At 59.3% G+C, this 13,878-nt stretch overlaps 1 protein-coding gene across 1 annotated transcript in view; it reads right to left on the reverse strand.

Annotated features, from left to right (window-relative positions):
- Positions 1-7,996: 7,996 nt before the first annotated feature.
- Positions 7,997-13,878, reverse strand: part of abr (ABR activator of RhoGEF and GTPase) — a 134,541-nt gene continuing 128,659 nt past the window's right edge. Inside the window, exons 15-16 of the mRNA XM_072470152.1 lie at positions 9,477-9,624; positions 7,997-8,671 (exon numbers count right to left, since the gene is read on the reverse strand). Of these exons, the coding sequence (XP_072326253.1) occupies positions 8,582-8,671; positions 9,477-9,624 (238 nt within the window). The 3' untranslated portion in view covers positions 7,997-8,581. The remainder of the gene's footprint in view (positions 8,672-9,476; positions 9,625-13,878) is intronic.

The raw sequence follows: 13,878 nt of genomic DNA on the forward strand, positions 1-13,878 counted from the left end.
GCCGAGGGTTGGAGTCGCGCTGAGGGCAGGGCCGAGGGTTGGAGTCACGCTGAGGGCCGAGGGTTGGAGTCACGCTGAGGGCAGGGCCGAGGGTTGGAGTCACGCTGAGGGCCGAGTGTTGGAGTCACGCTGAGTGCAGGGCCGAGGGTTGGAGTCACGCTGAGGGCAGGGCCGAGGGTTGGAGTCACGCTGAGGGCAGGGCCGAGGGTTGGAGTCACGCTGAAGGCCGAGGGTTGGAGTCGCGCTGAGGGCAGGGCCGAGGGTTGGAGTCACGCCGAGGGCAGGGCCGAGGGTTGGAGTCGCGCTGAGGGCCGAGGGTTGGAGTCACGCTGAGGGCCGAGGGTTGGAGTCACGCCGAGGGCCGAGGGTTGGAGTCACGCTGAGGGCAGGGCCGAGGGTTGGAGTCGCGCTGAGGGCCGAGGGTTGGAGTCGCGCTGAGGGCAGGGCCGAGGGTTGGAGTCACGCTGAGGGCAGGGCCGAGGGTTGGAGTCACGCTGAGGGCCGAGGGTTGGAGTCGCGCTGAGGGCCGAGGGTTGGAGTCGCGCTGAGGGCAGGGCCGAGGGTTGGAGTCGCGCTGAGGGCCGAGGGTTGGAGTCACGCTGAGGGCCGAGTGTTGGAGTCACGCTGAGGGCCGAGGGTTGGAGTCACGCTGAGGGCAGGGCCGAGGGTTGGAGTCGCGCTGAGGGCCGAGGGTTGGAGTCACGCTGAGGGCAGGGCCGAGGGTTGGAGTCGCGCTGAGCGCAGGGCCGAGGGTTGGAGTCGCGCTGAGCGCAGGGCCGAGGGTTGGAGTCGCGCTGAGGGCAGGGCCGAGGGTTGGAGTCACGCTGAGGGCCGAGGGTTGGAGTCACGCTGAGGGCAGGGCCGAGGGTTGGAGTCACGCTGAGGGCCGAGTGTTGGAGTCACGCTGTGTGCAGGGCCGAGGGTTGGAGTCACGCTGAGGGCAGGGCCGAGGGTTGGAGTCACGCTGAGGGCAGGGCCGAGGGTTGGAGTCGCGCTGAGGGCAGGGCCGAGGGTTGGAGTCACGCTGAAGGCCGAGGGTTGGAGTCGCGCTGAGGGCCGAGGGTTGGAGTCACGCTGAGGGCAGGGCCGAGGGTTGGAGTCACGCTGAGGGCAGGGCCGAGGGTTGGAGTCACGCTGAGGGCAGGGCCGAGGGTTGGAGTCACGCCGAGGGCAGGGCCGAGGGTTGGAGTCGCGCTGAGGGCCGAGGGTTGGAGTCACGCTGAGGGCCGAGGGTTGGAGTCACGCCGAGGGCCGAGGGTTGGAGTCACGCCGAGGGCAGGGCCGAGGGTTGGAGTCACGCTGAGGGCAGGGCCGAGGGTTGGAGTCACGCCGAGGGCAGGGCCGAGGGTTGGAGTCACCCTGAGGGCCGAGGGTTGGAGTCACGCTGAGGGCCGAGGGTTGGAGTCGCGCTGAGGGCAGGGCCGAGGGTTGGAGTCACGCTGAGGGCAGGGCCGAGGGTTGGAGTCACGCTGAGGGCCGAGGGTTGGAGTCGCGCTGAGGGCCGAGGGTTGGAGTCGCGCTGAGGGCAGGGCCGAGGGTTGGAGTCGCGCTGAGGGCCGAGGGTTGGAGTCACGCTGAGGGCCGAGTGTTGGAGTCACGCTGAGGGCCGAGGGTTGGAGTCACGCTGAGGGCAGGGCCGAGGGTTGGAGTCGCGCTGAGGGCCGAGGGTTGGAGTCACGCTGAGGGCAGGGCCGAGGGTTGGAGTCGCGCTGAGCGCAGGGCCGAGGGTTGGAGTCGCGCTGAGCGCAGGGCCGAGGGTTGGAGTCGCGCTGAGGGCAGGGCCGAGGGTTGGAGTCACGCTGAGGGCCGAGGGTTGGAGTCACGCTGAGGGCAGGGCCGAGGGTTGGAGTCACGCTGAGGGCCGAGTGTTGGAGTCACGCTGTGTGCAGGGCCGAGGGTTGGAGTCACGCTGAGGGCAGGGCCGAGGGTTGGAGTCACGCTGAGGGCAGGGCCGAGGGTTGGAGTCGCGCTGAGGGCAGGGCCGAGGGTTGGAGTCACGCTGAAGGCCGAGGGTTGGAGTCGCGCTGAGGGCCGAGGGTTGGAGTCACGCTGAGGGCAGGGCCGAGGGTTGGAGTCACGCTGAGGGCAGGGCCGAGGGTTGGAGTCACGCTGAGGGCAGGGCCGAGGGTTGGAGTCACGCCGAGGGCAGGGCCGAGGGTTGGAGTCGCGCTGAGGGCCGAGGGTTGGAGTCACGCTGAGGGCCGAGGGTTGGAGTCACGCCGAGGGCCGAGGGTTGGAGTCACGCCGAGGGCAGGGCCGAGGGTTGGAGTCACGCTGAGGGCAGGGCCGAGGGTTGGAGTCACGCCGAGGGCAGGGCCGAGGGTTGGAGTCGCGCTGAGGGCCGAGGGTTGGAGTCACGCTGAGGGCCGAGGGTTGGAGTCACGCTGTGTGCAGGGCCGAGGGTTGGAGTCACGCTGAGGGCAGGGCCGAGGGTTGGAGTCACGCTGAGGGCAGGGCCGAGGGTTGGAGTCGCGCTGAGGGCAGGGCCGAGGGTTGGAGTCACGCTGAAGGCCGAGGGTTGGAGTCGCGCTGAGGGCCGAGGGTTGGAGTCACGCTGAGGGCAGGGCCGAGGGTTGGAGTCACGCTGAGGGCAGGGCCGAGGGTTGGAGTCACGCTGAGGGCAGGGCCGAGGGTTGGAGTCACGCCGAGGGCAGGGCCGAGGGTTGGAGTCGCGCTGAGGGCCGAGGGTTGGAGTCACGCTGAGGGCCGAGGGTTGGAGTCACGCCGAGGGTTGGAGTCACGCCGAGGGCAGGGCCGAGGGTTGGAGTCGCGCTGAGGGCCGAGTGTTGGAGTCACGCTGAGGGCAGGGCCGAGGGTTGGAGTCGCGCTGAGGGCCGAGTGTTGGAGTCACGCTGAGGGCCGAGGGTTGGAGTCACGCTGAGGGCAGGGCCGAGGGTTGGAGTCGCGCTGAGGGCCGAGGGTTGGAGTCACGCTGAGGGCAGGGCCGAGGGTTGGAGTCGCGCTGAGCGCAGGGCCGAGGGTTGGAGTCACGCTGAGGGCAGGGCCGAGGGTTGGAGTCGCGCTGAGGGCAGGGCCGAGGGTTGGAGTCACGCTGAGGGCCGAGGGTTGGAGTCACGCTGAGGGCAGGGCCGAGGGTTGGAGTCACGCTGAGGGCCGAGTGTTGGAGTCACGCTGAGTGCAGGGCCGAGGGTTGTAGTCACGCTGAGGGCAGGGCCGAGGGTTGGAGTCACGCTGAGGGCAGGGCCGAGGGTTGGAGTCACGCTGAAGGCCGAGGGTTGGAGTCGCGCTGAGGGCAGGGCCGAGGGTTGGAGTCACGCCGAGGGCAGGGCCGAGGGTTGGAGTCGCGCTGAGGGCCGAGGGTTGGAGTCACGCTGAGGGCCGAGGGTTGGAGTCACGCCGAGGGCCGAGGGTTGGAGTCACGCTGAGGGCAGGGCCGAGGGTTGGAGTCGCGCTGAGGGCCGAGTGTTGGAGTCACGCTGTGGCCGAGGGTTGGAGTCACGCTGAGGGCCGAGGGTTGGAGTCACGCGGAGGGCCGAGGGTTGGAGTCACGCTGAGGGCCGAGGGTTGGAGTCACGCTGAGCGCAGGGCCGAGGGTTGGAGTCGCGCTGAGGGCCGAGGGTTGGAGTCACGCTGAGGGCCGAGGGTTGGAGTCACGCTGAGGGCCGAGGGCCGAGGGTTGGAGTCACGCTGAGGGCAGGGCCGAGGGTTGGAGTCACGCTGAGGGCCGAGGGTTGGAGTCACGCTGAGGGCAGGGCCGAGGGTTGGAGTCACGCTGAGGGCAGGGCCGAGGGTTGGAGTCACGCTGAGGGCCGAGGGTTGGAGTCACGCTGAGGGCCGAGGGTTGGAGTCACGCCGAGGGCAGGGCCGAGGGTTGGAGTCACGCTGAGGGCAGGGCCGAGGGTTGGAGTCGCGCTGAGGGCAGGGCCGAGGGTTGGAGTCACGCTGAGGGCAGGGCCGAGGGTTGGAGTCACGCTGAGGGCAGGGCCGAGGGTTGGAGTCGCGCTGAGGGCCGAGGGTTGGAGTCACGCTGAGGGCAGGGCCGAGGGTTGGAGTCGCGCTGAGCGCAGGGCCGAGGGTTGGAGTCACGCTGAGGGCAGGGCCGAGGGTTGGAGTCGCGCTGAGGGCAGGGCCGAGGGTTGGAGTCACGCTGAGGGCCGAGGGTTGGAGTCACGCTGAGGGCAGGGCCGAGGGTTGGAGTCACGCTGAGGGCCGAGTGTTGGAGTCACGCTGAGTGCAGGGCCGAGGGTTGGAGTCACGCTGAGGGCAGGGCCGAGGGTTGGAGTCACGCTGAGGGCAGGGCCGAGGGTTGGAGTCACGCTGAAGGCCGAGGGTTGGAGTCGCGCTGAGGGCAGGGCCGAGGGTTGGAGTCACGCCGAGGGCAGGGCCGAGGGTTGGAGTCGCGCTGAGGGCCGAGGGTTGGAGTCACGCTGAGGGCCGAGGGTTGGAGTCACGCCGAGGGCCGAGGGTTGGAGTCACGCTGAGGGCAGGGCCGAGGGTTGGAGTCGCGCTGAGGGCCGAGGGTTGGAGTCGCGCTGAGGGCAGGGCCGAGGGTTGGAGTCACGCTGAGGGCAGGGCCGAGGGTTGGAGTCACGCTGAGGGCCGAGGGTTGGAGTCGCGCTGAGGGCCGAGGGTTGGAGTCGCGCTGAGGGCAGGGCCGAGGGTTGGAGTCGCGCTGAGGGCCGAGGGTTGGAGTCACGCTGAGGGCCGAGTGTTGGAGTCACGCTGAGGGCCGAGGGTTGGAGTCACGCTGAGGGCAGGGCCGAGGGTTGGAGTCGCGCTGAGGGCCGAGGGTTGGAGTCACGCTGAGGGCAGGGCCGAGGGTTGGAGTCGCGCTGAGCGCAGGGCCGAGGGTTGGAGTCGCGCTGAGCGCAGGGCCGAGGGTTGGAGTCGCGCTGAGGGCAGGGCCGAGGGTTGGAGTCACGCTGAGGGCCGAGGGTTGGAGTCACGCTGAGGGCAGGGCCGAGGGTTGGAGTCACGCTGAGGGCCGAGTGTTGGAGTCACGCTGTGTGCAGGGCCGAGGGTTGGAGTCACGCTGAGGGCAGGGCCGAGGGTTGGAGTCACGCTGAGGGCAGGGCCGAGGGTTGGAGTCGCGCTGAGGGCAGGGCCGAGGGTTGGAGTCACGCTGAAGGCCGAGGGTTGGAGTCGCGCTGAGGGCCGAGGGTTGGAGTCACGCTGAGGGCAGGGCCGAGGGTTGGAGTCACGCTGAGGGCAGGGCCGAGGGTTGGAGTCACGCTGAGGGCAGGGCCGAGGGTTGGAGTCACGCCGAGGGCAGGGCCGAGGGTTGGAGTCGCGCTGAGGGCCGAGGGTTGGAGTCACGCTGAGGGCCGAGGGTTGGAGTCACGCCGAGGGCCGAGGGTTGGAGTCACGCCGAGGGCAGGGCCGAGGGTTGGAGTCACGCTGAGGGCAGGGCCGAGGGTTGGAGTCACGCCGAGGGCAGGGCCGAGGGTTGGAGTCACCCTGAGGGCCGAGGGTTGGAGTCACGCTGAGGGCCGAGGGTTGGAGTCACGCCGAGGGTTGGAGTCACGCCGAGGGCAGGGCCGAGGGTTGGAGTCGCGCTGAGGGCCGAGGGTTGGAGTCACGCTGAGGGCCGAGGGTTGGAGTCACGCTGAGGGCAGGGCCGACGGTTGGAGTCACGCTGAGGGCCGAGGGTTGGAGTCACGCTGAGGGCAGGGCCGAGGGTTGGAGTCACGCTGAGGGCAGGGCCGAGGGTTGGAGTCACGCTGAGGGCCGAGGGTTGGAGTCACGCTGAGGGCCGAGGGTTGGAGTCACGCTGAGGGCCGAGGGTTGGAGTCACGCTGAGGGCCGAGGGTTGGAGTCGCGCTGAGGGCCGAGGGTTGGAGTCGCGCTGAGGGCAGGGCCGAGGGTTGGAGTCGCGCTGAGGGCCGAGGGTTGGAGTCACGCTGAGGGCCGAGTGTTGGAGTCACGCTGAGGGCCGAGGGTTGGAGTCACGCTGAGGGCAGGGCCGAGGGTTGGAGTCGCGCTGAGGGCCGAGGGTTGGAGTCACGCTGAGGGCAGGGCCGAGGGTTGGAGTCGCGCTGAGCGCAGGGCCGAGGGTTGGAGTCGCGCTGAGCGCAGGGCCGAGGGTTGGAGTCGCGCTGAGGGCAGGGCCGAGGGTTGGAGTCACGCTGAGGGCCGAGGGTTGGAGTCACGCTGAGGGCAGGGCCGAGGGTTGGAGTCACGCTGAGGGCCGAGTGTTGGAGTCACGCTGTGTGCAGGGCCGAGGGTTGGAGTCACGCTGAGGGCAGGGCCGAGGGTTGGAGTCACGCTGAGGGCAGGGCCGAGGGTTGGAGTCGCGCTGAGGGCAGGGCCGAGGGTTGGAGTCACGCTGAAGGCCGAGGGTTGGAGTCGCGCTGAGGGCCGAGGGTTGGAGTCACGCTGAGGGCAGGGCCGAGGGTTGGAGTCACGCTGAGGGCAGGGCCGAGGGTTGGAGTCACGCTGAGGGCAGGGCCGAGGGTTGGAGTCACGCCGAGGGCAGGGCCGAGGGTTGGAGTCGCGCTGAGGGCCGAGGGTTGGAGTCACGCTGAGGGCCGAGGGTTGGAGTCACGCCGAGGGCCGAGGGTTGGAGTCACGCCGAGGGCAGGGCCGAGGGTTGGAGTCACGCTGAGGGCAGGGCCGAGGGTTGGAGTCACGCCGAGGGCAGGGCCGAGGGTTGGAGTCACCCTGAGGGCCGAGGGTTGGAGTCACGCTGAGGGCCGAGGGTTGGAGTCACGCCGAGGGTTGGAGTCACGCCGAGGGCAGGGCCGAGGGTTGGAGTCGCGCTGAGGGCCGAGGGTTGGAGTCACGCTGAGGGCCGAGGGTTGGAGTCACGCTGAGGGCAGGGCCGACGGTTGGAGTCACGCTGAGGGCCGAGGGTTGGAGTCACGCTGAGGGCAGGGCCGAGGGTTGGAGTCACGCTGAGGGCAGGGCCGAGGGTTGGAGTCACGCTGAGGGCCGAGGGTTGGAGTCACGCTGAGGGCCGAGGGTTGGAGTCACGCTGAGGGCCGAGGGTTGGAGTCACGCTGAGGGCCGAGGGTTGGAGTCACGCTGAGGGCCGAGGGTTGGAGTCACGCCGAGGGCAGGGCCGAGGGTTGGAGTCACGCCGAGGGCAGGGCCGAGGGTTGGAGTCACGCTGAGGGCAGGGCCGAGGGTTGGAGTCGCGCTGAGGGCAGGGCCGAGGGTTGGAGTCACGCTGAGGGCAGGGCCGAGGGTTGGAGTCACGCTGAGCGCAGGGCCGAGGGTTGGAGTCACGCTGAGGGCCGAGGGTTGGAGTCACGCCGAGGGCAGGGCCGAGGGTTGGAGTCGCGCTGAGCGTAGGGCCGAGGGTTGGAGTCACGCTGAGGGCCGAGGGTTGGAGTCGCGCCGAGGGCAGGGCCGAGGGTTGGAGTCACGCTGAGCGTAGGGCCGAGGGTTGGAGTCGCGCTGAGCGCAGGGCGGTGTCGTTCGCCAGTGCAATCAGTTTGAGTTTTGATTGGAGCAGGCAGCCAGAAACAGGCTTGAACACATTTTGTCAGAGAATTTACAGAGCAGAAGGAGGCCATTCAGCCCATCGAGTCTGCATTGGCTCTTGGAAAGAGCATCCTACCCAAGGCCACACCTCCACCCTATCCCCATAACCCAGTAACCCCACTCAACACTAAGGGCAATTTATCATGGCCAATCCACCTAACCTGCACATCTTTGGACTGTGGGAGGAAACCGGAGCACCCGGAGGAAACCCACGCAGACACGGGGAGGATGTGCAGACTCCGCACAGACAGTGACCCAAGCCGGAATCGAACCTGGGACCCTGGAGCTGTGAAGCAATTGTGCTATCCACAAGGCTACCGTGCTGCCCCTTTTATATTCAGATAAAGGTGCAGCAATAACAATCTGGGAAAATAACTTGAGAAATGGGGAGGGCAAAAGGGGACAGAGACAGACAAGGTGGGAAAAGAACGAAGAGGGATAGAGAGGAGAAAAAGACCGATAAAGAGGTTTGGAGGAAGAAGAGAGAGAGACAGAGACAACGAGGGAGAGCATACAGAAAACAAATCAGTTAAATCAAACCAAAGATGCCTTTTGTGCAAATATGTCATCAATTTTTATTTATCATGAATTTGTCACCCATTGCAGGGCAGAATAATCTACAGATGTAACAACTTATATCAGCAAAAAGGTTGCTAATAATTAGAATGTATGAAATGCTAATCACAGCTGACACCAACAATTGAGGCACATTCCAGAGTCATGCTCTGGGATCAGATTCTGACAAAGCGGCATATCCATCGCACTCCTCCACCGACACTCTCCACTCGGTTTGAAACTGTTAGCTGCCCAGTAAAGTCCCATTGCCCACTGAACTGCAGCAGATCCAGGAGCAGGAGGCCGGAGCAATTGGTCAACTTATCCCAGCTCTAGGAATAAACAAGACAGGGGCGCCATGCGAGGGATAGAGTCTGAGGGCTGGACGGGCTGCAGTGCTTGTACACAATACACAGGACTATACAGAGGGGCAGCTCCCATCCTGCTCCAGGCACACAGCTGCACAGGGGATACACCTCACAGAGAAGGGGGGTCGCTCTGCGATATTTTCTTCATTTTGATTTAATTTGGGTGGTCAATGGTCGATTGAGTTGAAGAATTCAGAGGTTGTGAACTTTCTCTACACGTCAGTGGAATAGTAGAGGGTGTTTCGCTTGAGTTCGCTGATGGAGACTGGGGGATGCTGCAGGTAGTACAAGAGAACCTGGACCTGTGAGAACGGAAAGAGTCAGTGCCAATTCCCTGTACCACCCCGACAACCCCATCCCCCAGACTCCTCACCCACACGAACCCCCACAGCCCCACAGCCCCAGGCCATTCCCCCCCACAGACTCCCACCCCCCCACACTGACACGCTCACTCACACTGACACACACACCCGCTCACTCACACTGACACACACACCCGCTCACTCACACTGACACACAACCACGCTCACTCAGACTGACACACTCACCCGCTCACTCACACTGACACACTCACACGCTCACTCACACTGACACACACACCCGCTCACTCACACTGACACACAACCACGCTCACTCAGACTGACACACTCACCCGCTCACTCAGACTGGCACACTCACCCGCTCACTCACACTGACACACACACCCGCTCACTCACACTGACACACACACCCGCTCACTCACACTGACACACACACCCGCTCACTCACACTGACACACACACCCGCCCACTCACACTGACACACACACCCGCTCACTCACACTGACACACTCACCCGCTCACTCACACTGACACACACACCCGCTCACTCACACTGACACACACACCCGCTCACTCACACTGACACACACACCCGCCCACTCACACTGACACGCACACCCGCTCACTCACACTGACACACTCACCCGCTCACTCACACTGACACACACACCCGCTCACTCACACTGACACACACACACGCTCACTCACACTGACACACACACCCGCTCACTCACACTGACACATTCACCTGCTCACTCACACTGACACACTCATTGATCACACATACCTGCGCCATGACTTCGTGGGACCAGATATCGGACACGATGTTGGCGTGGGCTTTGTGTTCGGTTTCTGATGGGCGAAGCAGTGTTGGACCAAACACTGTTGCCAGGTTGTGTATGGACATTTTATTGACAGGTTCCTTCTCCGCAACCCTAAAGAAAAAGCAAAATTATCAACACCCAACACACGTTTAATCCCCTTTCAACAGCAAGTGAGTGACCCTCACCCTGAATAAACAGTGACTCTGTACAGTTACACAGTGAGTGATCCTCACCCTGCTGAATAAACAGTGACTCTGTACAGTTACACAGTGAGTGATCCTCACGCTGTATAAACAGTAACTCTGTACAGTTACACAGTGAGTGATCCTCATCCTGCTGAATAAACAGTGACTCTGTACAGTTACACAGTGAGTGATCCTCACCCTGAATAAACAGTGACTCTGTACAGTTACACAGTGCGTGATCCTCACCCTGAATAAACAGTGACTCTGTACAGTTACACAGCGAGTGATCCTCACCCTGCTGAATAAACAGTGACTCTGTACAGTTACACAGTGAGTGATTCTCACCCTGAATAAACAGTGACTCTGTACAGTTACACAGCGAGTGATCCTCACCCTGAATAAACAGTGACTCTGTACAGTTACACAGTGAGTGATCCTCATCCTGCTGAATAAACAGTGACTCTGTACAGTTACACAGTGAGTGATCCTCATCCTGCTGAATAAACATTGACTCTGTACAGTTACACAGTGAGTGATCCTCACGCTGAATAAACAGTGACTCTGTACAGTTACACAGTGAGTGATCCTCACCCTGAATAAACAGTGACTCTGTACAGTTACACAGTGAGTCATCCTCACCCTGAATAAACAGTGACTCTGTACAGTTACACAGTGAGTGATCCTCACCCTGAATAAACAGTGACTCTGTACAGTTACACAGTGAGTGATCCTCATCCTGCTGAATAAACAGTGACTCTGTACAGTTACACAGTGAGTGATCCTCATCCTGCTGAATAAACATTGACTCTGTACAGTTACACAGTGAGTGATCCTCACGCTGAATAAACAGTGACTCTGTACAGTTACACAGTGAGTGATCCTCACCCTGAATAAACAGTGACTCTGTACAGTTACACAGTGAGTCATCCTCACCCTGAATAAACAGTGACTCTGTACAGTTACACAGTGAGTGATCCTCACCCTGAATAAACAGTGACTCTGTACAGTTACACAGTGAGTGATTCTCACCCTGAATAAACAGAGATTCTGTACAGTTACACAGTGAGTGATCGTCACCCTGCTGAATAAACAGTGACTCTGTACAGTTACACAGTGAGTGATCCTCATCCTGCTGAATAAACAGTGACTCTGTACAGTTACACAGTGAGTGATCCTCACGCTGAATAAACAGTGGCTCTGTACAGTTACACAGCGAGTGATCCTCACCCTGAATAAACAGTGACTCTGTACAGCTACACAGTGAGTAATCCTTACCCTGAATAAACTGACTCTGTACAGTTACACAGTGAGTGATCCTCACCCTGAATAAACAGTGACTCTGTACAGTTACACAGTGAGTGATCCTCACCCTGAATAAACAGTGACTCTGTACAGTTACACAGTGAGTGATCCTCACCCTGCTGAATAAAGTGACTGTACAGTTACACAGTGAGTGATCCTCACCCTGAATAAACAGTGACTTTGTACAGTTACACAGTGAGTGACCCTCACCCTGCTGAATAAACAGTGACTCTGTACAGTTACACAATGAGTGATCCTCACCCTGCTGAATAAACAGTGACTCTGTACAGTTACACAGCGAGTGATCCTCACCCTGCTGAATAAACAGTGACTCTGTACAGTTACACAGTGAGCGATCCTCACCCTGAATAAACAGTGACTCTGTACAGTTACACAGTGAGTGATCCTCACCCTGAATAAACAGTGACTCTGTACAGTTACACAGTGAGTGACCCTCACCCTGAATAAACAGTGACTCTGTACAGTTACACAGTGAGTGACCCTCACCCTGAATAAACAGTGACTCTGGACAGTTACACAGTGAGTGATCCTCACCCTGAATAAACAGTGACTCTGTACAGTTACACAGTGAGTGACCCTCACCCTGAATAAACAGTGACTCTGTACAGTTACACAGTGAGTGATCCTCACCCTGCTGAATAAACTGACTCTGTACAGTTACACAGTGAGTGACCCTCACCCTGAATAAACAGTGACTCTGGACAGTTACACAGTGAGTGACCCTCACCCTGAATAAACAGTGACTCTGGACAGTTACACAGTGAGTGACCCTCACCCTGCTGAATAAACAGTGACTCTGTACAGTTACACAGTGAGTCATCCTCACCCTGAATAAACAGTGACTCTGTACAGTTACACAGTGAGTGATCCTCACCCTGCTGAATAAACAGTGACTCTGTACAGTTACACAGTGAGTGACCCTCACCCTGAATAAACAGTGACTCTGGACAGTTACACAGTGAGTGATCCTCACCCTGCTGAATAAACAGTGACTCTGTACAGTTACACAGTGAGTGATCCTCATCCTGCTGAATAAACAGAGACTCTGTACAGTTACACAGTGAGTGATCCTCACCCTGAATAAACAGTGACTCTGTACAGTTACACAGTGAGTGATCCTCACCCTGAATAAACAGTGACTCTGTACAGTTACACAACGAGTGAACCTCACCCTGCTGAATAAACAGTAACTCTGTACAGTTACAGTGAGTGTACCTCACCCTGCTAAATAAACAGTGACTCTGTACAGTTACACAGTGAGTGATCCTCACCCTGAATAAACAGTGACTCTGTACAGTTACACAGTGAGTGATCCTCACTCTGCTGAATAAACAGTGACTCTGTACAGTTACACAGTGAGTGACCCTCACACTGAATAAACAGTGACTCTGTACAGTTACACAGTGAGTGATCCTCACCCTGAATAAACAGTGACTCTGTACAGTTACACAACGAGTGAACCTCACCCTGCTGAATAAACAGTAACTCTGTACAGTTACAGTGAGTGTACCTCACCCTGCTAAATAAACAGTGACTCTGTACAGTTACACAGTGAGTGATCCTCACCCTGCTGAATAAACAGTGACTCTGTACAGTTACACAGTGAGTGACCCTCACACTGAATAAACAGTGACTCTGTACAGTTAAACAGTGAGTGATCCTCACCCTGAATAAACAGTGACTCTGTACAGTTACACAGTGAGTGACCCTCACCCTGAATAAACAGTGACTCTGTACAGTTACACAGTAAGTGACCCTCACCCTGAATAAACAGTGACTCTGTACAGTTACACAGTGAGTGATCCTCACCCTGAATAAACTGACTCTCTACAGTTACACAGTGAGTGATCCCATCCCTGAATAAACAGTGACTCTGTACAGTTACACAGTGAGTGATCCTCACCCTGAATAAACACTGACTCTGTACAGTTACACAGTGAGTGATCCTCACCCTGAATAAACAGTGACTCTGTACAGTTACACAGCGAGTGATCCTCACCCTGAATAAACAGTGACTCTGTACAGTTACACAGTGAGTGATCCTCATCCTGCTGAATAAATAGAGACTCTGTACAGTTACACAGTGAGTGATCCTCACCCTGAATAAACAGTGACTGTACAGTTACACAATGAGTGATCCTCACCCTGAATAAACAGTGACTCTGTACAGTTACACAGTGAGTGATCCTCACCCTGAATAAACAGTGACTCTGTACAGTTACACAGTGAGTGATCCTCACCCTGAATAAACAGTGACTCTGTACAGTTACACAGTGAGTGACCCTCACCCTGAATAAACAGTGACTCTGTACAGTTACACAGTGAGTGACCCTCACCCTGAATAAACAGTGACTCTGTACAGTTACACAGTGAGTGATCCTCACCCTGCTGAATAAACAGTGACTCTGTACAGTTACACAGTGAGTGACCCTCACCCTGCTGAATAAACAGTGACTCTGTACAGTTGCACAGTGAGTGACCCTCACCCTGAATAAACAGTGACTCTGGACAGTTACACAGTGAGTGACCCTCACCCTGCTGAATAAACAGTGACTTTGTACAGTTACACAGTGAGTGATCCTCACCCTGAATAAACAGTGACTCTGTACAGTTACACAGTGAGTGACCCTCACCCTGAATAAACAGTGACTCTGTACAGTTACACAGCGACTGATCCTCACCCTGCTGAATAAACAGTGACTCTGTACAGTTACACAGCGGGTGATCTTCACCCTGCTGAATAAACAGTGACTCTGTACAGTTACACAGTGAGTGATCCTCACCCTGAATAAACAGTGACTCTGTACAGTTACACAGTGAGTGATCCTCACCCTGAATAAACAGTGACTCTGCACAG

The sequence above is a fragment of the Scyliorhinus torazame genome, chromosome 12 (genome assembly GCF_047496885.1).
Source record: "Scyliorhinus torazame isolate Kashiwa2021f chromosome 12, sScyTor2.1, whole genome shotgun sequence".
In the NCBI taxonomy this organism is placed as follows: Eukaryota; Metazoa; Chordata; class Chondrichthyes; order Carcharhiniformes; family Scyliorhinidae; genus Scyliorhinus; species Scyliorhinus torazame.